Raw genomic sequence first — 25,840 nt, 5'->3', positions numbered from 1 at the left:
ATGGCCATCTCCTCAATTTCCCATTCTTGGCCACCACAAAAAAGCTGCTGTAAATATTTTTGTACATGTGGGTCCTTTTCCCATTTTTATGATCTCTTTGGGATATAGCCTAGAAGAGGTATTACTGGGTCAAAGCGTATGCACATTTTTGTAGCGCTTTGTGCATAATTCCAAACTGTTCTCTAGAATAATTAGATTAGCTCACAGCTGCACCAACAATGAATTAGTGTTCCAACTCTCCCACATCTTGTCCAGCATTTATCATTTTCCTGTTTTGCCACGTTAGCCAGTCTGATAGGTGTGATGTGGTACCTCAGAGTTGTTTTGATTTGCATCTCTAGTGATTTAGAGCATTTTTTCATATGACTATATATATAGCTTTAATTTCTTCCTCTGATAACTGCCTGTTCATATTCTTTGACCATTTATCTTTGGGGAATAACTTGTATTCTTGCAAATTTGATTCAGTTCTCTTTATATTTTAGAAATGAGGCCTTTATCACGGGCACTGGTTGTAAAAATTCTTTATTAGTTTTCTGCTTCACTCCTAATCTTGGTTGCATTGTCTTTGTGCAAAAACTTTTCAATTTAATGTAATCAAAGTTTTCCATTTTGCATTTTATAATGTTCTGTATCTCTTTTTTGGTCATAAATTCCTCCCTGCTCCATAAATCTGACAAGTAAACTATTCTTTGCTCCCCTAATTTGTTTATAGTATCAGCCGTTATACCTAAATCATGTATTCATTTGGACTTTATTCAGGTATATGGTGGCTGGCGTTAGCCTATGCCCAGTTTCCACCACACTATTTTCATGTTTTCCCAGCAGATTTTGTCAAACAATGAATTCTTATCCCAGAAGCTGGGGTCCTTGGGTTTATCACAAAGCATACTGCTATAATCATTGACTACTGTTTCTTGTGTACCTTCTCTGTTGCACTGATCTACCCCTCTATTACTCAGCCAGTACCAAGTGGTTTTGATGATTGCTGTCTCACTTATTTTCAATCTTTTCCTCTCTCCTGGCTCATTTCCTACTTCTTGCAGACATGCCCATGTCTCCCCTATCCTGAAAAATCTCCCACTTGATCCTTCCATCCCTGCTAACTATTATCCTATTTCTCTTCTCCCTTTTGTAGCTAAACCCCTTGAAAAAGCCTAGAATAGATACTTCTACTTTCTTCTCACTCTCTTCTTAATCTCTTGCAGTATGGCTTCTGACTTTATCATTCTGCTGAAACCACTCTTCTTGAAGTTACTCATGAACTCATAGTTACCAAATCTAATGGCCTTTTCTCAATCCTTATTCTCTTTGACCAGCCTTTATCTCTGTTGATTACCCTTTTCTCCTTGATACTCTCATTCCTCTAGGCTCCCAGGAAACTACTCTGTCCTGGTTTTCCTGCTACTTATCTCCTCTCTCTCCTTTGCTGAATCCTCCTCCAGGTCACTCCCTCTTATCATAAGAGTTCTGTTCTAGTTCCTTTCTCTTCTCCCTGTATACTATTTCACTGGGTGATCTCATCAGCTCCCATGGATTTGATTACCATCCTTATTCTGATGATTCTCAAATCTCCCTGTCCTATCCCAATCTATCTGCTGACCTTTCATCTTCAACTGCCTTTCAGACATCTTAAACTGGATGTCTCCTAGACATCTTAAACTCATTATGTCTGAAACAAAACTCATTATCTTTCTCCCATGATTTTGAGTTCCCTCACCATATTAGTTACCCTAGTACCCAAATTTGTTCCTTTTTTCTCTACAATTGCGTAATATTAGAAATGGAGCAGAATATTAGAAATGTGGTCTTCAAGACCCCTTATGAAGAATTTATGTGAAAACAAGTACAAAAATAGCACAAGATGAAAAGTGTTTTGATGCAAAACATTATTTTTTGTGGGTAAACTGGTATATTTGATTACAGAGCCACTTAAATATTAAAGTATGAGTTGTAAATGAGAAAACTTTAAAACTATGTGTCTGTGGGAGACTGGCAACATAAGCTAGTTTTAGAGTCTCAAGCTCAAATTCATATTTTTTTATATCATTAATCTCCTACTAGTGATAACAACTCACATGTATATAATATTTAAATCCACCAAAGAATTATTTCCCTTGCTGCCTCAGAGTATGAAAATCCTAGTTTCTTAAAGGCTATGCTATAGTAGATTGTAAGTTCCCTCTGATAGGTCCCACCATGTAAGGAAAAACATTCAGCTAAATTCAGTTCAGCCCAGCCCAGGCTTGGCACAAGTTTCGTGTCTAGCATCTGAAGGACAAGTCTCAAAGTGAAAAATTATTCAGCTACAGCAGCTCTCAGAGATCTGCTGCTAAATCAAGAGAGATTACCATGAGTATTGGTAGTGGGAGTACTTGCACTGGTAAAAATCACAAGTCCTTGTATTAAAGTTTACAACTTAAAAATTGCTTTTCTTACAAAAAAACTAGTTCAGACTAGTATCTTCATTTTTATAGATGAGGAAACTAAAGTTAGGAGAGCTTTACCAATCAGACTGTATAGTTAGGTCTTCTGACTTATGAATCCAGTGTTCTTTCCACTACCCCAGCCTGCCTCCAGATATGCACAGATAAGAATGTTATCTAAATCTTTGCACCACTTCTCAAAGATTTAAGAGTGCTTAGTCATCTGAACAAAAGATTGTTAACTGCTATTGATTATTAACTGCAGATACCCTGAATCTGGAAATCCCTTCTCTTGACTATTTGTAAAGCTAATCAAATATAAGACATATATCCTATCTACATGGGAAATTGGATGTGTATATCCATTAATCAATGTTCTAGGTACAAACATTTATTGATGCAGCTTAAAAAACCTAAATCCTAAATTTAGAAGAATTTTTATTTTAGGGTTCTTTTTTTTCTCCTTCCAGATCGAGAAGCTATCCTGGAACTGGATGCTAAAATGAAGGAACATCGTAAAACAGCTGGGCCAAAGACGCTCTACTATGCAGGATTATTTTTGTGGCATATTGGTAGAAATGATAAGGCTCGGGAGTATATTGACAGAATGATCAGAATTTCCAATGGTAGTAAAGAGGTAGTTAATTTTCTTAATTGTCAGTGACAGCATAAAAGATCTTCATTTCTTGATCACTACTACTACATTTAAAAATGTAGTCGTGGTTTTTTTTTTGGATATTTATTTTTTTGGTTCTTTCTGTTTTATGTCTATAAACAACATTTTAACTCATTTTATTATTTTATTATGATGCTGTAAAAGTTGGTTTTTATTTGTGTTACTGAGTTTTCTGTAAAATTTTCTCTTTCATTATATGAAGAGCCTAATCTGAACTAGTCAGCAGAAGACACATTACTTCAGTTTACTTATTTTTCATGGAAAACAAACAAGTAGTTAAATAAAAACTTTACAATAGAAATAGAAAGTTGATTATTTTGAGAATTGGCCTGATATCTAATTGAAAAGGCCAGTTACCTATCTACAATTTGACGGTATAAATATTTATTTTAATTGAGTTCTAATGTTTATTTCTATTATAATTTTTGTGGTGAAATTAATGTTTTATTAAGAAAAAAGTGTTAAGAATAGTGTTAAGTTAAATTTTATTTGCTTGAAATTCTATTTTAGGTTCATAGCTTGAGAGTTAGAAGGAGCTTTAAAAGCCATTTAATAGCACTCCTTTATTTTACAGAAGAGAAAACTTAGGTTAATCATTCCTTCTACTAAAGTCCTACTCTGATACCTCAACACAGCATTGAGGTGACTCATAGACTATGCTATCCAAATGGAAGCTTTGACACTTCTTATCTATCTGGAAAGACTCTAGTGTGACCCCAGTGACAAGTCTATTGGTAGCTATGTCTCTTTTCTGTGGATCAGCCTACCCAAATTCATAAGAAGCTTATCACAAGATTGGATGCAAGATTGGATAAGTCCTTCAGCCTTAGTAACTCATGAAAGCTATATGCTAAATTTTACAGAATGTCTTAGTGGATTAGAGAGAGAAAGTGTGTGTGTGTGTGTGTGTGTGTGTGTGTGTGTATTTTCCCTGTTGAAATTATTTGACCCTTTCAGGCAAGATCAATCTTATTAGCTGTTGTAAATACATATTTCCAAAAAAATTAATATTTAATTCCATGGTACATATCAGTGATAATAATTAATGTTTCATGCTTTCTGACCTCATTTATCCTTTTATTTTTATCTCTGGCATCTTGGGCCACTTAGAAAGGTCAAGATTGTCTTTACCTAAAATGGATGTAATGGCACTGACACTGAGCAATTTTTCCTTGTCTGTTTAGGTGTCAGATTTGTTTGTTTGTTTGTTTTTTAACAGGTCACAGAAGAGTAGACAGATGCTAAAAATTATAATGGTAAACTACAAAATTGGTATGAAAACATCAGTAAATCAGTTTTAGCAAGTAATGGAATGTTTGTCATGTCTCTTAATGCCACGTACAGTGAACTGGTGTTTGTTGGGCTCCACAGTAATCTATAGTTTCTTTGACTCATGGCTGGCAAGTGTTCAAAATCTATCTTTGCAGCCCTAAAATATATTATCATGAGTTTCTTAAAGCAGCTTTTCCTATATTAAAATTTCCAAAAGATATTTATTTTCTACTCCTTATTCAGTTTATCTTATCAATTTCCAAAACAAAGAAAAATCTGACTGCATTATTCCCTTTACAGGGACTAGTTTTGAGAGCATGGCTTGATGTAACAAGTGGAAAAGAAGCTTATGCTAAAAAAGCACTGAGGTACTTTGATGAAGGTATACAAGAGGGAAATGACATTTTTGCTCTGCTGGGTAAGGTGAGTTCATAAAAATGGAGTTAAGTATATGCAGTTTTAACAAATTTGTTCTAAAGTATTTGGTGCATTGTGGTCAACAAGCATTTTATTAAGTACCTACTATATGCCATGGACTGTGTCAACTGCTTCTGTATTCTATAGAAATTTGGATTAATGCTAAACACTTGGTTTTGCAAAAATCAGAGCATTAGATAAAACAGGGTTAAAGAGAATAGTTAGTTCCAAAGGGGCAGCTCTCTTGTATTTACTTAACTGTTACTTAACTCCCCCCCCCCCCCCCCCAGAAGAATATAAGCTTTTTGAGGACAGGAGAGCCTTTCTTTTTTTTTTTTTTTTTTTTTTACAACTGTTCTCCAGAGCTTGGTACAGTGCCTTGCACGTAGAAGTATACTTAAATGTTTGTTGAGTCATGTTATAAAATTAGCAATGTTATAGTAGGGTTTGCTTATAATGTGCTAATAATAGTATCGCAATACTGTGTTGATCAAAGATCAACCTGAAGATAAAAAGCCACATATCTCTGTGTATATATGCACGAATATATATGTGGTACAATATAAAGGGGATGGATGATCTTGATTGTAGCACAGTTACATCAATGCCAGTAATGAAAATGAGTGAGAATCTTAATAATTCATTTGAGCCCAATAACGCAGTCTTATGGGGTTAATGCTAATTCCCCTGCATAGACTCACCCAAAAGAACAGGAAACAAACAATACAGACTAAAATTTACATTGTTTTTAAGAAATCGTTCTAATAATAAGCATTTACTCAACCCCTACTCTCTGCCAGGAATTTGTCCCACATTTGGGACAAAAAGACAAAAATGAAATTGTCCTTGCCTTCAAAGAGCTTACATTATATCAAAGGAAACAATATGTGCATATACAAGTATGTACAAAATTAACACAAGATAATTTTCAGAGGATAACACTAGCAGCCTGAGTGTCTGAAAAAGCCTCATAAAAGATATCACTTGGCTGAGCTTTAAAGGAGACTAAGGACTCTGAGATGCAAAATGAAGAAAGTATATTCCAGGCTTGGAGTATTGGAATTTTAAATGTAGAGGAGCAGGGAAAAAGAGAGTGAATTGTGAATGGCCTCTTCTCAGTAAATTATGACATGAATATCTTCTAATTTCTTAGCTGAGATGGTGGGAAAAGAGGATAATATGGGAATCAAGAAAAGAAGAAAACTTTGAAATTGCCAATGTAGAAAAGAGAACAAGTTAAAGAGAAGAAAAAAATATTGTTTTGCTACAAGAAGAGCCCAGTTGAAGCTAGTTAACACAAATTTGTAGTTAATATAGTTTGCACAATTATGTGACTTCTTCCAACTCTATTCAGCTTCAAGTGAGTAGAAGTAGAAGAAGTGGGTGCTGGGAGTAATCCAGAGTTGGGGTTTGATAATACGTGAGTATCAGTGGGATAAGAGGGCAAGGGATTTGAGAGTAAAAAGACTAAATTGAGATTGGGAAAGGATGAAGGTGTTCCTGTAATATACAAGGCACTGTGCTGAACTCTGGAAATGAAGAGAAAAAAACAAATAATCCTTACTTTCTGGGAGCTTTACATTCTTCTTGGGAGATAATGGTATGTACATGTACAAGTAGATGAAAGAATTTGAGGAAGAAAGTACTAATAAGGGAATGTCAATCAAGGCTTTGCTGGAAAGTGGTACATAGTTTGAGCCCTGAAAAAGGCTACACAAGTGAGGACAAAAGTACGTTTCAGATTTGAGGGTCAGTGTTTAAACAGGCATAGAGTTGTGAAGCCAAGTTTCAGATAGCTAATAGATTAGGTTTATTTGTTTTGTTTCATTTCTTCCTTGAAATATAGAGTGTGTGAACAGAAAGAAGTAACATGGGATAAGTCTAGAAATGTAGGTGTGAACCAGATTGTAGAGAGAGCTTTTTAAATGCCAGGCTGAGGAGTTTACATTTTAACCCAGAGGCAATAGGGAGCCCATGAAGATTTTTGAGAAGCAGAGTGACATAACCCTGTGCTTTAGGAATGTTAATTTGATAGCTGCTAGGAGTTTGTTATTTAGAGAAGGAAGAGACTAGAATTAGGGACAGTAAGGCCTTTTGCAATATTTTATTTGATGGATAATACATACCTCAACTAGGATAGTGGCCTTCTGAATGGAGAAAAAGACAACAGATTTTTGCAAAGGTAGAATCAATAAGACCTGAAAATTTATTGGATATGTCAGAGAGGGAATACTCAGTGACATGCAGCTTTTTGTGCCCTAAGTAGAAACAGGAAAATTCAGAGTGGAGGAGGGGATGGCTATTAAGAGGGAAGAGGTAAAGTTCTCTTTTGTTCACTTCGAATTTGAGATACTGATGGAACAGATATTCAGGTGGAGAAGTTCAGTGAACAACTGTCAGTGTGGTACAAATTCAGGAGGGTGATTAGAGAGGTTTGCATAGATTTGCTAGTCATCGATGTAAAGATAATAATTGAACCCATGAAAAATACTGAGCTCACAAAGTGGGCATCAATATCAAACTAAATATAATGTTAAACATGCAAAATGGCTCTCTCATCTGCATTTAAAAGTTTTCATTCCATATTTTAGACTTATTTTGTTTTGCTTTTAAAATTCATATCACAGTTCCCCCATTTGGATGGAAAAAAACTACCAAACTCTATAAACTATTTGCTAATTAATCTCCCAAAATTTTTTAGTTCTGGAAAAGGTGCTTAGAATGCAATTTAATTTGTTTTCCATTTTTATTTACCTCTTGCAATAGCATTTTAAAAATTCTGTGGAGTTTCAAATAAATGTACTAAATATTTAACTTTTGTGGATTAGCACAGTTTTAACTTTTCATAGGTATCATTATTTTGTTATAACATTTTTCTCCCATTAGGCGCAGTACCTTGAAATACGCCAGAATTATTCAGGAGCTCTGGAGACTGTGAACCAGATAACAATAAACTTCCCCAGCTTTCTTCCTGCTTTTGTAAAGAAAATGAAGTTGCAGTTAGCCTTGCAAGATTGGTATCAGACTATTGAGACAGCACAAAGGTTAAGTAAAGATAGAATCTTAAATATTAAATATCATCTTTGACTTTGTTTACATATAGGGGGATGAGGAAAAATATCCATGTGCACTCTGTTTTCCATAGGTTTGAAATAGAAGAACACAGCAGACTTTTGATGCTTTTTTTTCTAACACTAGTAAATTAACTTCAGTCTGGGAGTTCAATTGGTTATGTTACCAATTAAAAATTGTGAATTTGGGTCAGCATAACCAAAGACCCATATGATCATACCCTAGAGTAAAGGAAAAGCTTATTTACTTTAATAATGATTGGAATGTTTTCCTGCAGGTTAATTCAGCAAGATAATCAAAATGTGGAATCCTTGAGAATGCTAGCCCTTTACTATTTGTGTAGGGAGGGAAATATACAAGAGGTAAGTATCTTAAAGTACTTAATATTCCTAGATAGCAAGCCATTAAGTATTGATTCTTCTCATTGCAATATGTGCAATTTAACCTTATGGGTTAAATGAACTTTGAGTAGCCTCCTAATTGGTTTCCTTTCAGTTTCTTCCCTCTCTAATTTATATCCTCTATGCAGCTGCCAAATTAATATTAATACAAATCTGTCAGTAATGAAACCCAGTTGAATGACACATCAGCATCGTTATCATCATCAGTAAGAAATATCATCTAGCATTATCTCAGGTGAATCATCCAACAGGAGGTATGAAATGTCTGTTTTCAAAAACGTCAGAAACAAAAACACCAGCAAGCTCTGCAAATCCAGGCTAGTTATTTATAGACTTTACAGTACATATCACTAATGTTATCTATAAACACTCACAACATACTGGCTAAGGAGCAAAAAGAATTTTCCAGAAAGTTCTAATGATGTAAAGTATGACTTATTATCAGTTATTATTATTATTATTGAAAAAGCAGCCCCAAAATGCTATGTAATAATACTACCTTAATTGATTATTTCAAAGTGCTGTAACATTTATACTGCTGTTGTTGATTGTTATTAAATCCATGATTATTGTAAACTCATTTTTTCATAGTTTATTTGTATTACAAACATATAAAAATAGACCCCTTTAGTGAAAATGCAGGTTTGTGATGTTCACTTGGAAAACCATTCTCTATTTAAAACAAGCAATGAATGCAATAATGTCAAGAGTAATTTATAGAAAATGCGCAGTTTTCCAGTGAGACAGTATAAGCCCATTATGGTTCTTCTTAGCTTTAAATCCATTATCCCTTTTCCCAAATAAAACTAAATAGATTTTCCAAATTAAAGAGGAAGTTGAATCAAAGCATATTATTAATATATAATAAAAGATCTAGTGAATAATATCAGTCTGTATAAATAACACTGAAAACTCTTTAAACAGATCTTTTTATCTCATAGAATCTCCAATGATATAAAAACATCACTTGGATTCAGAGGGATAAAATTCTTAATGTACATGAAAAAATGACATAGATTGGAGATTCTTTGTTTAAATCTGGAGTTTATATTGAATCATTAAATAAAGGTGATAGTTACAAATGCATTCATCTCCACCCAAGACACATTGAGAATAAAGATGCTGAAGAGAAGGCTGTGGCTAAAAAAGAATTAACTTATTGGTGCTCTGAAGTCAAAGCTGAAAGGAAGAACAAATTTAAAGCAGTTAATAGCTCCATAATACCGGACTAAGTATACTTTTTAACTTTTAAATGAACTATGACAAATTAATAAAGATTCTTATAATATTAACAAAGCACAGCACTTGTAACCCTAAGGAAGCCGTAGTAAGATGAGCACTTCTTTACCACAAAAGGAGGAAGAGGATTAAGAGACATTGTTGAGCATATCATGAAAGGGTCAAAAATGGACAGGAATACTTTTGTAATAGATATCACTTCACCAAGCAATAGCCCAGGGTGATAACAGATACACATCACTGGATTTGTCGAATATAACAAAGTAGTTCCTCTCTTAAATGGAGCCTGTGAAGCAACTAAAATCCAATTGTGGTATCAAAAGGCCCTCTGTAGACAAAATGCACATGAATTGAGCCAAATGTATTAACAAGCATCAAATGAATGACCCAACCATGCAGCTTTGTTTGTGGAAATAAATGAATATATATTGCTGAGTTTTTTTAAATAACTTTTTTCAACAATTAGGCATTGTTTTCTCTCTTTTAACCTCCCTCCCTTAACTGAAAAAAAGAGAAAAACAAAACAAATCCCCATATTGACCATGTCTAAATGTGTATGTCTGATTCTGTGTATTTAGTCTAGCACATTTCTGTTAGAAGATTAGCCTGCTTCTTCATTAATTCTCTGGAGTCATGGTTGATTATAGCATTGTGACAGCAAGGACCCCAGCATACACAGGAGGGCCTCCTGTACAGGTTCTTAGATCTGCTTTTCTAAAATGAAAGCAACTTTTGAGAAATCAACAATCTACTTTAATCAGGCACATATATAATTCACTTAGTTCAGGGGGGAAAGTCAGCAACCTGAACTTCAGGGAAAATACCAACAGAAATTACAAATAAAGAAACCAACAGACAGGGCTTCTGTCTGACCATACACAATATATACACCATTTCCAGAGAGAGAAGCACCAACATCTGGATTTTGAAAGCCAGTGGGGCTTCTTAACATGGCTGCCCAGAATCTCATGTGGCCCACGAACCTTCTTCCAAAAACTAAGCCCCAAAGTAAAACTTAACCTCAGAGTATATACACACTTTTCAGAGCTGGAGGGCATGACCCAGTGCCCCTTTAGAAATTAACAAAAGATATCTGAGGCCTATTGATGGGCTTCCCCTCAAAGACATCTTTAATTCTTGCCCCCACCCACCATTAACCTTACATTAGCATTGTAAGCATTGATCAAGTTTCTTGAATCTTTCCAATTTGTTCTCTTTTACAGTGTTGCTGTTATAAATTGTTCTCCTGGTCTACTCACTTCACTCTGTCTCAGTTCATACAAGTCTTCCCAGGTTTTTTGAGACCATCTCTTTCAACATTTCTTATGGCATAATAATACTCCATTACATTCATATGCTGTACCATAATTTGTCCAGCCATTCCTCAAATGATGGGCAGCCCATTGGTTTCCAGCTCTTCGTCACTATGACAATAACTAGTATGAATATTTTTACACATTTATAATAGTTAATAATAGCTGACGTGTATATTGTGCTTATGATGTGCCAGTCACTGTGGTAAGCACTTTAAAATTATTTCATTTAATCCTCATGACAAACCTAGGAAATAGGTGCTATTGTTATCTCAATTTTATAGATGAGGAAACTGAGGCAAACAAAGGTTAAGTGATTTGCTCAGAATGACACAGCTATTAAGTGGCTAAGGCCAGATTTGAATTTGGGTCTCCTTGTCTCTAGATCCAGCGCTCTAGGTACTGAGCCGTCTAGGTACATTTAGGACCTTTTTCTCTTTCTTAGATCTGTTTTCAGTATAGGACTAGTAGTGATATTACTGGGACAAGAATATTCACAGTTTAGTAACTTTATAATTATAGTTCCAAATTACTTTCCAGAATTGTTAAACCAATTCATGGCTCCACTAGCAGTGTATCACTGTGCATATTTTCTCATAGCCACTCTAGCAGTTGTCATTCTCATTTGTCATCATCTCTGCCAGTCTGATAAATATGAGGTAGAACTTCAAGGTTTTTTAAATTTACATTTCTCTAATTACTGGTGATTTTAAAAATTGTTGTAGGCTATAGATGGCTTGGACTCCTTCCCTTGAGAACTACCTCTTTGTGACCTGGGCAATGGCTCTTATATTCAGAAATCTGAATAAGTTCCTACATATATTGAAAATGAGACCTTTATCGGATAAAGTTGTTGCAAATACTTTTTTTTAGTTAACTGTTTCCATTCCAGTTTCAACTTTATTAGATTTTTTTGTGTAAAAAGTTTGGAATTTTATATAATCAACATTTTCTTTTTTTCTTATAGGATACTCTAGCTGTCATTTAGTTATTGCATTGTATTTATTTGTGCAAAAACTTTTAAAATTGTATGTAAACAGAATTGTCCATTTTGTCTTCTGTTGCCCTTACTATCCTTTTTTAAGTCATGACCTCTTCCCCTCAACATAGATACCAAAGGTATTTTCTTCCCTATTTCTTTACTTTGTTTATAATATGACCTATTATCTACATCATATATCCATACACAGCTCATCTTGGTATATGGTGTGAGGTCTAAGCTTAATTTCTGCCAAATTGCTGTCCAGTTATCCCAGCAATATTTGTGAAAAACAACCCTTTCCCCAGAAACTGAGGTTTTTGAGTTTATCCAAATGCTAGGCTAATAGGTTCATTTGCTTCAATATGTTGTGAACCTAATCAGTTGTACTCATCAATCTCTACTTTTTAACCATTAACAAAATATTTTGATAATTACTGCTTTGTAATATAGTTTGATACCTGGTACTGCCTGGCTCCTTTCCTTTTCTTTTTTTTATTTTTTCCTTGATATTCTTGACCTTTTCTTCTTCCAAATGAATTTCAGTGTTATTTTTTCTAGTTCTAAAAGGTAATCATTTGATAGTTTGTCGTGACACTGAACAATTAAACTAATTTAGGTAATGTCATTTTTGTTATATTAGCTTGGATTATTCATGAACAATTAATATTTCACCTGTTTCTGTCAATGGTGTTTTGTAGTTGTATTTATGTAGTTTTGGTGTGTATCTTGACAAGCTGAATATATTTAAACTAGCAACTCAAGACAAGACCATTGCCACCAGAAATGATAGAAGACTTAGGACTCTTAATTAAGAAGTTTGAATTTAAATCATTTAAAGAATTTTCTTTTAATTTTTTTATCCAAGCACAGTCTATAAATTAAGGACTTATAGGTATTTTATAAACTAATCTTAGATAATAATAATTAATGTAGATTACGCAAGAAAAGTAGAAACTATGTATCACATCACTCCAAGCTTTTAAAAACTGGCACCTGTCAAATTTCTAGCAAGATATGACCTGATTTCTAGAATTATATATCAGAATCTCTCTATTCTTCACATACTTCACAAAACAAAGCCTATTTTGAAGAAATGTCCTCAAAATATTCTAGAGAACTCAGCCATTAAAGTCTACTAGAACTATACTGTTTTCACGGATTAAACTATTGTCCACAGTTGCCTGGAGACACCATCAATCCATAAAAATTTTAGAACAATGGTTTTAGTAGATGTCATAATACTGAATGTTTGTAATCTCCACATGAAATGAAAAGAAATGCATTCATGTTTTAGAGATCTAGCAGAGACTTAAATCATGTGGGAAACAAGATGATATGCATGTTGTCATTATTATCCTGTCTGCTGCTAAGGGTTCTTTCAGGGAGCCTACAGAGGGTGAATTTAGATCTTAAAACTTTTATTCAACTACACAAAGCTATTATTTTGTCCATTTGTACAGTAGTCTAAAAATATTGAATATAAAAGAACAATAGCAAGATGACAACTTGTCTCTGTTCAGTTTCTATCGAAACCTCATCAAAAAAGGTAAGAATGAGACTCCTATATTTTAAGAGATACTGATGGCTGTGATTTTAAATAAAGCTAATGTACAAATATATATTAAACAATATAATGTGGTACTATTTTTATATTTAACAAGTATGTATATATTTGTAAGTTCTTTCTGTCATATATTTTAAAATCTGACTATTTATATTTTTGTTCTAGGCTACCAACAAGCTGGGGGATTTAATTAGCACATTAGATGCAGTGGAACCACAGAACGCTCAACTTTTTTACACCATGGCACTAGCTTTCAGCAGAACTGTAAGCATTTAGACTTCCTTATGTTCTGAAGCAAGATGCATAAAATTTTCTTTTTCTCTAAGATTTAAAAATAGAATAACAACTTCTAACTACCAATAATTTAACAATTTTAATCTGTAAGGACAACCTTATTGACATTTTTCTTCTTAAGGGAAAAGTATTCTTTTTGTTTAATTGAAAACATTTATTGAATGCTTACTGTGTTGTATCATTCTGATAGGAGAAGCTGTAGAGCAGGAAGGAAAAATACAAAGATGATTAAAGCATAGTTCTTGCTTTCATAGAGTTACACTATGATAAGGAAGAATGTTACCTGTTATCTGAATAAATACGTGACTATAAAAATGCATGAGTGATTTAAATTTTTATAAAAATCCCAGAAGAAAAAAATGAAATTTAGTTGACTAGCTCACTAAAGGTTCTGTGAAGGAGGCAGCATTTGTGTTGAACTTTGAAGGATCACTACAGTTTCAGCTGAAAATTTTTACAGGAGAAATGATTCTAAATACCATCTTTGGGTTTATTTGTATGTCTCTATTATAAGTTTCATGTTTAGATAAGTTTGTGTAGGAATGAGTATATTTGTATGCACATACACACACATATACTTGTTCAGTTTTTCAGAATTTTATTTTTGCTTAGAAAATTGGGGCATACTCAACTAATTCAGGTTTAAAATTTTTCTTCTTTAACTACAGCCTAGTTTATTTTTTGGAAATGTTGCTAATTTTAAATGATCATTTTTGAACATTTGCTTAGTTTTGGAAATATTACTTTACAGTAATTTCTTTTTTAATAACCTTGAGAGGCTGTACATTTAGTCTAGCAGTGTCGCCACTATAAGTAACATTGTCCAGTTTGATCATGAAGATACTGTAATAAATTTGAGTCAGCCTTCTTCGAATAAATAGTGGTTACTTTGAAGAGTAGTACTCATGCAGATTTATAAGTTCAGGCATAATCTAGTCTTCTTACTTCATTGGAACATGTATACTGAAGAGAATTTTATGAATGAATGATTACAACTTGACTAGATTCCTTATTTTTCCTTGCAGCATTTTTTGAGAGATAAATGTGAAAAGTATAGTATTATTTTTAAAGAATACCGCTGTTTTATGAGGCAAGATATTGGTCTTCTATTACTATCTCTTCTTTTGTTTATTTTAGTGTGGACGGAATCAACTTATCCTTCAGAAAACTCAAATGTTAGTTGAGAGAGCATTTGGTTTAATTCCTCAGGATGCAGAATTTGCTACAGAACTTGGATATCAAATGATATTACAAGGAAAAGTTAAAGAAGCACTGAAATGGTATAAAACAGCAATGACACTTGATGAGACCAGTGTGTCTGCTCTAATTGGTATGATAACACACCTCTTAACTTTTTATTAATGGTGTTCTTAAGGAATTATTGACTGCTTAACATACCATTTAAAATTCTTTTAAAAGTGCAAATATAATGCTTATGTTGACAACTTACTAATAGTTTTGAAAGACCTTTGAAAGACTTTTGCCTCTCCAGAGTCATACTCTAATACTTTATCAGGGTATGAAGGTAATCTGAATTCTCAAAGGCTATGCTAGCAAAGTATAAATTCTAGGAAGGTGCCCCATGCAGGAAAGAATTCAAGTATACTATTAGCAATTATGTTGTGTTTGCTTTTGGAGGGTTGTCACTAGTAGGCTATCCATTTGATGATGAAGTCTTTGGCCATGACAACTAGTAAAACAAAGAAAAATGCAAAATGGACCTTAGTCTTGTGCCACCTATATTCCGTAGTGGTGACAGCAGTGTGGTGAAAAAGGAGGCAGAGGATGCTGTCACAAAAATTTTTAACATCCTAGAAGATCACTTTTTTAGTTGATACTCCAAATTTAAGATTCTTTTCCAGTAACAAATGAGTACATGTAGTGTTTGAGGAAATTACTCATATGTATCTTGGCATTAACACTATAAATGAAACCAGAAGGCAGAAAGATGCTGTAGCTAAATAGAAGGATAGCTCACAGTTTCTTTCAAAAAGCAGAGAAAAAATTGATAGAATTGGTTTTGTCATGCACAATTTTTTATTGTAGTACTTGATTTACAAAAAAAAATCATGAAAATAGTTTCACCTTATGGATCAATATGTATGAGAGGAAGAAGTGAAGAAATTAAATGAAATACCTAATACGATTCAGCAGATACCTGTTGACCTCATACCAAAGCGGGAATCATTAGAATAGTGAAAAATACATTGGAAAACTTGGTTCAGGCATAAGGAATAAGAGAAGCCAAAGTCTCTTTTTGTAGACTGCATAGAAGCCTCACAGCAGTACATCGTGGGCTTATTATTACTCTTTGAGAAAATAATCTGAAGACATTGAACAAACATCAGCTAATGTTATTAAAAGTCATTACCATTGATTATATCTTTTTAGGGAAGAAATGACCCCTTATTGATGTGGGAATCATTCATTCAGCAGTCATTTAAGTGATACCATGTGTCAGATTTATGCTAAGCATTGGGAATTTAAAACTACAGAGCAGTCTGTGCTTTTGATCTCAAGGAGTTTATCATGGGGAAGTAACATACTGTACACAAATAGGGAAATATGTAATTATTCATAAATCATCTATCTGCCTGTTACAGTCAGACTACTGACATGTTTGAGTAAATATCAAAATTAATACAAAATTTAAAGAATAAAAGTGAGAAAAATATGTTGTGTAATTAAAACAATCCCTACCTGATTTATTTATTTTCTAAATTGGTTTTCAGTGTTCCACAATCACTACCATACAACCTAGATTTTTTCTTTCCCTCCCTCCCCTCCATATCCCCTCTGCCTCCCTGAGATGGCATACAATTAATTCTATATAGGTTCTACACATATGTTCCTATTAAATACACTTTCATCTTAGTCACGATGTATAGAAGAATTAAAATGAATCAGAGAAATCATATAACAAACCAAAAGTAATACAAAAGAAAATGATCTGCTACAGTCTGCGATTGAATTCCATAGTTCTTTCTCTGGATGTGGAAGGCATTTTGCCTTAGAGACTATTGGGAATTTTTCATGTCCTTGCATTGCAATGAAGTTCTAAGTCTACCAGAAAAAATCCTTACACACTGTGGTTGTTGCTGTGCACAAAGTTCTCCTGGTTCTGCTCCTTTTGCTCAGCATCAGATCATATAAGTCTTTTCAGGCCTCTCTGAAGTCTTCCTGTTCATCATTTCTTATAGTGCAGTAGTATTCAATTATATTCATATACCATAATTTATTCAGCCATTGCCCAATTGATAGGTATCCCCTTGATTTTTGGCCACCACAAAGAATGCTGCTGTAAATATTTTTGTACATGTGGGACCCTTTCCCATTTTTTGATCTCTTGTGGATACAGTCCTAGAAGCAGTATTGCTGGGTCAAAGGAAATGCACATTTTTGTAGCCCTTTGGGTATAGTTCCAAATTGCTCTCCACAATGGTTGGTTCAGTTCACAGATCCACCAACAAAGAATTAGTGTTCCAACTCTCCCACATCTTCTCCAGTATTTATCATATTCCTGTTCTGTCATGTTAACCAATCTGTTAAGTGTGTTGTGGTATCTCAGAGTTGTTGTGATTTGCATCTTTCTAATCGATAGTGATTTAGAGCATTTTTCATATAAATATAGATAACTTTAATTTCTTCCTCTGAAAACTGCCTGTTCATATCCTTTGACCATTTATCAATTGGGGAATGACTTGTATTCATGTACATTTGACTCAGTTCTCTTTATATTTTAGAAATGAGGCCTTTATCACAGACACTAGTTGCAAAAATTCTTTCCCAGTTTTCTGCTTCCCTCCTAATCTTGGCTGCATTGGATTTCTTGATTTATTTAAACAGATTGTTGACACTGGAAAGTGAGAAATGGATGGAAAAATATATATTAACACTAGTTAGAATAATTTCATACAGTTGTTTTATATTGATTCAGTATGCATTTATTAAGTTTTTGTTGTGTGCCAGGCATTGTGCTAGGTACTATGAATAAAAGAAAAGAAATCAAGCCATCTCTGCTCTCAAGGTGTTTATATTCCATTGAGGACAAAAACATACACACAGAAAATTAAATGTAAAATTTATGCAAAGTAAATACAAAGTAATTGTTGGAGGAAGGGTATTAGAAGTTGAGGGAAAACAGGTTCACCTTCTTATAGAAGGTCTGCCTTGAAAGAAGTCAGGATTTCCTTGAGACAAATAAGAAGAACATGCATTTTGGACACGATGAATGAGCTGTGCAGAGACACCAAGATGAGAGGTGGAGTGTCCTATGTGGAGAACAGCAAATAGGCTAGTCTGACTGGAACACAGAGTGAAGAAAGGAGAGCTTACTAAGGTGCATTAAGCCTGAAACAGTGGGCTGAAGCAAGATTGTGAAGGGCTTTCAGATCTAAACATAGGTATTTGTATTGTATCCTAAAGACAAAAGGGAGCAACTTTCCCTTCTTAAGGAAGGGAGATCAGACCTATGATTTAGCAATATCAATTTTGCTCATTTGTGGAAGATTAGAGAGGGAATTAGATTCAAAGAAACTCATCAGGAGGTCATTTCAATAAAGGAATGACAAAAGAGAAAGCACTGGACTTAAATTGGTTAACCTGGCATCAGAGCCCATCTCTGCTACCAATAATCTGTATGACGTTGAACAAACCATTTCTTTCCAATCTGTTAGGCCTCAGTTTCCCCATCTGCACCATAAGGCTCTTTAATCTAGGTGACTGGCAAAATTCCTTCCATCTGTAATATAATATAACAAATTATATATTCTTGGTCTCTAATTTCTACACCTGTAAAATAGAAATGTGAGCTATTAAGCTTTCTTTCCTATTCAAGTAACTGGAAACAAATAGAGCTTAAAATGCATCTTAGTGAGAAAATGCTTGACCTACTTGCCAAAGAGAGATTTGACAGCCAAGGATAAAACTGTTTCAGAATATAAACTCATTTCCAAAATCTCATTAAGAATAATAGTGAAAGGCTAGAAGTATTGTTGCCTTATATAAAGAGTGAGAAGCAGTGTAGGGGAAAACCAATTTACAAAAAGAAAAAAGTTTTCCCGAGAACATTTAAGGATAAAACTGGAAGATTGTCAAACAGAGGAAATACAAAAAAAAATCCTTTTTATAATTTTCTATCCTTGAGATCATTGAAGACACTGCCTTTGAACTACAGTCCTGAATATGTTTATAGAAGAAGTGAAAATAGCACCAAAGATGAGAAAAGCAACTGAACTAGACAAAGTTTACACGAATGAAGTCAGTGAATTGGTTCACAAGTTACTTGAAGAAGAGGAAGATAGCAAAGGTCTGGGAAAAGAAATCTTAGAAAATGATGTCCAGAGGAACAGCTACCAGTCCACATTCCTATCTTCCTAACTAATTTTTTAATCAGAATAATCTATATATATATTGAAGACATACTTGATCATCCTTAATTAGAAATGATAAGTAAGACTTTCACAGGTGTTATCCTCTAGTAGGTTATGTCTTTATCATCATGCAGTTGACTGAAAGATCCAGAGATGATAGGCTTCCACATAACTTATTGTTAGTTGCATAAAAAATTGCTTATTATTAGTTGAGAATAACAAATTTTTGATTATGTAGAGTAAAATACTGCTGTAAAGTTTCTTCAAGCAGTACATCTCTCATGAATGTCAAAATCATATGAGTCATTGAATGATACAAGAAAGATAACCTTATTCAACCCTCTGGTCTTTAATATTAAGTGATACAGAAAACAAGGGTATATATGCTTATCAAAGCATATCTCTAACAGTCTTATTCAAGGAGAATATCCTCCAGATGGTTCTATTTACAAATGACATCAAGCACAAGAAGAGAGTATAGCCTCCTAATTGAAGATGGTAATTACAAAAGTTGCTCTAAAAATATTAATAGACATTTTTATTTGTTTACACATATACACATATGTATACATATACACATATACATATATACACATGCACACAGGATTTTTTGAAGTGGTTAGACAAGAGAATGCCTATTGTCCCAGTAATTTATATAGTTTATATATAACCTTGACTAGACATTGAAAATGAACAGTCAATCTCAGAACTGAATATGAGAAACAATTGGATCACTTTTGAGAAGTTGAACCTTTTTTTTTTTTCAGTCATCCACATCTTCTCCCTGAAACAATGGGTCATCTTTTTAATACACATTAGTTTAATGCATATTTAACAATTATCTAATGCAATACAAAAAAAAATTACAAAGGTGAAGCAGTATAAAGTTGTAATTAAATAAATATATAAGCAAAAAATAGACTGATTACATGATTAGAACAAAACTTTTCTACTAGCATCCTTGAAGCATCAAGAGAAAATGAGAAACGTCCTTGGGATATTGAAGGGAAATCCTGCGTCAAACTTATGAGAAGTTCAGGAGAAGAGTTAGCAAGACATGGTTAGATTATGACCTCTATCATTGGAAGAAATAGCTACATCAAGGAAACCATAGATCCATTTGAGTATTTCAGAATATTAAAAAACTCTTAATGTTTTCCATATTAGAAAAGTCTATATTGCATTTTGGGTAGAAGCCTTCCAGCCACAGATTTATTAAATAATTTTAATTCTAAGTATCTCTGCTGAGAGAGAAAATCCAGAGGGACAGAAATCCATTATGCCTTTGCAAATCCCTCAACCAAATCCATTCTTCCTCATACAATTTGTATTATTCCCCCCAAACACGGTAAGAAAACATAGTAACAAAGTTCAGGTAATGACCTTGATTGATTAAAAAAAATAATCAAAACTTTTGATGGACCTGGATAATTGTTTTCCCAAAACCCCACTTTAATTATTCCCCTTAAGGATTCTCTTTTCCACCTTTTAAAAACTAGGTGATCTCCAGAGATATTTCTTTAAACCGAATTATTAAGAGTTCTTCATTCTGATCGTCTAATCATTACTCTAACCACTACCTAGGTCTGATTAGGCCTCTTCATTTAGAAACTTGTTCATTGGTCTTTTGATAAGAATGATGTAAAAAGATTTCAGTACAATAAATTGTTTTAGGATAGTTAAAAAAGACTGATATATGTTAAAATTATGTATGATTCAATAACAGAGATAATCTTGTCCAACTCTTTAATAGAAAGTGATATGGAAAACAAGGTCATATGTCTATATATGCTTTTCAGAGGACTTCAGTCTAAAGTAAAATATTATTTTGTCATATTTTGCCAAAAGAATAAAAGAGGTGGACAGTGTCTTATTACTTAATAGCTTCCACAAAAGTGAATAATGTATATCTTGAGATGTTAGAATAATTCATAAAGAGTTATAAAGAATATAATTCTTTACAAACTAGATTGAAAAGACTTTATGTTTGGAGAAGATAATATTTTATTAACTTGTATGCTGAATGAAAGATGCAGTGAATGTTTAAATATATTTAAGGATATTGCAAACAGTGTTTTTTCCAGGATATTGAAAACAGTATATGGAAAACTGCTAATACATATAAAGCCCTGCCAATAAGTAGAGACTGCTTTTGGGTACAAAAGGTTATACTGCTACTAAGATAGAGCTTTGATCACAATCAAAAATTTGTTTAAAAATATGGAACTACTTTTCTTTTTACCCAAATTCCCTAAGATTCTCTAAATATTTATGAATAATGCATAGAAACAGAACTCCACACTTTTGTCTCTGGGCATTACTAATTAGGTTATTTTTTAAGAGAAACAATGACCTTGGAATCTGGAAGATCTGTATTCAAGTTTTGATTCTGATATATGATAATTGTGTGACCATCAGTAAATCACATACCCTCTCAATGTCTTTAAACAGAACTCTTAAGAGTAGATAGTGATATCCTTATAAGTGTTTAACAATCAGCTGGGAGCAGGGTAGGGAGGATTTGAGGGAGGGAGGGATGTACCCTTGACATGCTTTTAAATTCAGTCTGTATTATTAATGATTTCTTTATCACCTTCTTCAGTCTGAATAGTCAACAAAATAGTGAGTCAAGCCCCAGTGTGTAGCATTTGATTATTTCTGAGGTATAAATCTCACATTGAAATTTTAACCACCTAGAGACAATAAGAATAGACTTTAGCACATCACTGATTGTAGAAAAGTTGCAAATCTGTATTGACAAGGGTAATGTTCCTCATCAGAAGTTCACCCACATTGATGAAATCACAGGTCCGGACCAAAGTAGCAGTACTAAGCTAGTAGAAAAATGTAATAGTTTTGAATAGCTTTCTGTTTTAATTTTTTTAAATGTTTCTTCCCTCTTTCTCTATTCTGCCTAACCAACCGAAGAAGATAATTTTGGGAGGCAGTCATATGGAGTAGAAGTTGTGTGTGGGCATGCATTTGCAAATTTCTTTACATGTACTCCACTATATATAGATCATTTTGGTTGAAAGAAATTTTCCATTTTTCCATGAATGTTGATGGGAAAATAGAATTATAGACGTGAATAGCATCTGGCTATAGTCCCTGTTTGTGGCTTTATTCTTCAAAATATTTCAAGGAACCATGTTTAGCCAGAGTTTTTTTCCCTGTTTTGTCAGTTCTGTAAATTCTAAATTCTGTTCTATAAAATTTGAATTGTGTATACACTGGGGCAGAAAGTTTTTATTTTATTATTTTTCATCTAATCCTTTAGTTCCTTATAATTAAACAGAAAAGAATATTTTAAATGATATTATTTGGATTAACTTTATTTTGTTATTATTACTAAAATGATATTAAGTTTAAATAATATTCCCTTTTATAGGAATTATTCGATGTCAGCTAATAGAAGGGCATTTACAGGATGCAGATCATCAACTTGAATTCCTTAATGAAATTCAGCAGTCCATTGGGAAGTCTGCAGTAAGATATTTCATTTCCTCTTGTAATTTATAATGTAAAACAAATGCAAACTTGAAAATATAAAAGTTAAAATCAAACTTTGTATCTAGTAAAGACAGCATTTTATCAGTGTGTAATAGGGTTTTTTTTAACATCAAGAAAGTTCTTTGTTTATTTACCTATATACAAAATTAGATATGACTGAAAGATTTTTAAGTTCACATACAGAAGCTAATGATTACATTAGAGCATAAAAATTATGCCTTAGTAGCATTTTATATGTTTATTCCAGATGTCAATTAAGTTTGTAAACAAAACTGCTTATTCTTTTAGGAACTGACCTATTTACATGCAGTACTAGCCATGAAGAAACATAAACGACAAGAAGAGGTTATTAATTTGTTAAATGATGTCCTGGATACACATTTCTCTAACTTGCAAACCTTACCTCTTGGTGTACAATACTTTGAAAAGTTAAATCCTGACTTTTTATTAGAAATTATTACAGAATATCTGAATTTCTGTCCAGCTCAGGTAAGTAATATTGGTTATTTTTTTTTAATGAATCAACCAAAACTTTGTAAATATTATAGAATATCTAGCCTACCTAATCTATGTATTTCATAATAAATCTGAGCCCTAGTATCAGAAGTAATGTGAAACATTGTAGTGCCTATGTAGCGCCTATGGCAGCCATGTATATCCTGCCACAATTCTGAATTGCGAAATACAACAGACTCTCCACATGGAAGACAACCAAAACATTTATTCAGATACCAGAAAGCCAAATCCATCATAGTAACAAAAATCTTTTACACAATAACAATGGAGAGGACAACACCAGCCCTAAGCTCCTGCTAGGCTTCCCACAAACCAGTTCCCTTAAGCAAATCACAAATAAACAAATGCCTTAAACAAAATGCCTTTCTTACTCTCATAGACACCTGCGGGCTTACCTGCATCCTTCAGTTCTGACTGCTCTCTCACTAATTTCTTCTCAGCTCTGCTATAGCCCTATCTCTTCCTCTGTTCCACCCTTCCTGTTCCATATGACTTATGCTCATGTGACTCAGGCTTCCATGTGATTTAAGAAGGTCACATGGGTCTGTTAATGAATGGGAAAGATCTTCCCATTTAAATTACCTTTACAAACATATAGCACTGAGTAGAGTGCATTCCACTCAAGGGGCAAATTTCTCTACAGTCTCAGCAGTTAATGGGAAGTCCACTGGCTTCTATTCCATACTGGTAGTGGTAACCTTAGGAGCAAAGAATTTAGAAAGGCCTTAACAGTGCTTCAATAGCAGTAGTTTGGGGAACATAAAGAATGAGTGATAAGGGTACCATTAGGGCTTCATACATTACATTCATAGGCTACATATAAACTGAATGCCCATTGTGTACTGAAATTATTTCTAATTAATTATTTGTCTTATATTATAAGCCCTTTAAGAGCAGGGACTGAGCTGTTTGTTGTTGTTGTTTTAAACCTTGTATCTCTTATACCTGCCACAATACACTATACATAAGAATTGAATTTAATGCAGATTTTAAAATGCTAATTCCAAAATGCCAAACATGTAATGTAGTTTATTACACTCCTAACTCTCTATCTCAGAGCCAGGAAGGATGCTTCACTTAATCTGGTTTTAAGAGTTGGTACTCTGAGGGTTTAAGGTCATTAAAAAAGAAATTACTGTAAATCTGGAAGTGGTTAAGTCTTATTGGTTATGTGAGAAGAAGGATAGTGAGGTAAGGTAGAAATCTCATGACCTCTTACTCTTACTTGAACTAAACAAAAGAGTATGGAATACATACACACACAATTTAGTGTAGAGATAAAGTAAATTTAAGAGGAACACAAGTGGGCAATGGGAAAATGGGGTTTAAGAAGGATTGGTAGAAAGGAAAAGGAATAGTCATGAGTCAAACTCTAGCTTTGGTGCATAACAAAGGAGTATTAAAAGAGAAAGTGTGCTTTAGAGTACCCTAGTACTACAAAGAACTAGCATAAGAGTCTGATCTGATTGAAAAGAGGAGAAAAAGAAGGGAACAGGCCATTTCACTCATAGATTACCAGTTTTGATCATATTCATTTTCTTTCCTCAAGTTCTTTATAAATAAGAGTCAGAGGGAAGAGATGGAATGTTATGAGGATATAATGGATAGAAAAAATAATAATCATATCTGTGAATTTAAATGGGATAAACTTACTCATAAAATAGAAGAAGTTAGCACATGGATTAGAAAGCAAATAACATACTCTTTCCTATAAACATATTTGGAATGTAAATTTCAAACAGTTTTGACACAGTTACAGTGAGGTGCTGGAACAGGAATGTATCATGTTACATGTGAATTCAGAAAAGCAAGGCTGGCAGTCATAGTCTTAGATAAGAGATTGGGATAGGTACTAGACCTATGATTTCATTAGTATAGAGAATTTCCAGATGCAATACAAGTTAACCACTTCTTTGAGACTTATAGTCTTAGTAAAATCCTTTGAATACTAAGAGGTTAAATTACTTGCCCAGAGTCTCACAGCTGGGATGACTCAGGCAGGACTTGACACAAAAATAGAAATTCTGGAAATCAAAGTAGAGAAAAAAATTGAAAATTTAAAAAAAAAGTTGGTAAAAAGAGGAGCTTTAAAAAAAATACATGACAGTGAATCCCACTATTAACTAATTTGATTTTTAAAAGAGGAAATCCAAAATATCATACTTAAAAAGGAAAATTTACATTAGATGTAGATGAAATAAAGGAAAGTGCTAAAATCTAGTTTCCCCAATTATATGTCCAAAAAACTGATGACATTAAATCTTCTAATATTTTACAATTATACGGAATACCCATACTGACAGAATAAAAAAGGAGAATTTCAGTAACCCAATCCTAGAAAAGAAATTGAATAAACCATAAAGAAATATCCAAAGGAAAAGAATTAGAGCCAGATAAACAGATGAACTCTATTAAGCTTTCAAAAACCTATTAAGTCTAATATATAATAAATTATTTGCAAAACAAAAAGAAGGTATCCTATTATGCTGTTTCTATGAAAGAGTATGGTCTTGATGGCTAAACCAAAAAGAGATAAGTCAAAGAAAACTGTAGACTAATATCTTTCATAAATAACAGTGCAAAAATACAACAGAATATTAAGAAAGATTCCACACTGGTCAGAGTTATGGATACAGAATAAGTTCAATATTAGGAAAACTATAAACCTAATAAGCTATTTTAATGATAAAAACTGACATGGCTGTGAAAAATCAATAGATTTATCCATAGAAACAAACTTTTTTACAAAATATAATATCTAATTTTATTTTAAAAAATCATAAAAA

The 25,840-nt window shown here is 33.3% G+C and overlaps 1 protein-coding gene across 2 annotated transcripts in view; it reads left to right on the top strand.

Moving 5' to 3' along the window:
- TTC21B (tetratricopeptide repeat domain 21B) overlaps positions 1-25,840 on the top strand; it is a 106,783-nt gene that overhangs the window by 15,184 nt on the left and 65,759 nt on the right. The window contains exons 4-11 of one of the 2 annotated variants that reach the window (XM_072612199.1): positions 2,897-3,063; positions 4,675-4,797; positions 7,678-7,835; positions 8,141-8,225; positions 13,528-13,626; positions 14,794-14,986; positions 22,417-22,514; positions 22,827-23,027. In XM_072612199.1, coding sequence (XP_072468300.1) covers positions 2,897-3,063; positions 4,675-4,797; positions 7,678-7,835; positions 8,141-8,225; positions 13,528-13,626; positions 14,794-14,986; positions 22,417-22,514; positions 22,827-23,027 — 1,124 coding nt within the window. Of the gene's footprint in view, positions 1-2,896; positions 3,064-4,674; positions 4,798-7,677; positions 7,836-8,140; positions 8,226-11,770; positions 13,345-13,527; positions 13,627-14,793; positions 14,987-22,416; positions 22,515-22,826; positions 23,028-25,840 lie in introns of those variants that run through there. The other variant, XM_072612200.1, reaches the window with a different exon arrangement.

This window comes from Notamacropus eugenii, chromosome 5, assembly GCF_028372415.1.
Source record: "Notamacropus eugenii isolate mMacEug1 chromosome 5, mMacEug1.pri_v2, whole genome shotgun sequence".
NCBI lineage: Eukaryota > Metazoa > Chordata > Mammalia > Diprotodontia > Macropodidae > Notamacropus > Notamacropus eugenii.
This window is presented reverse-complemented; position numbering and strand designations above follow the sequence as displayed.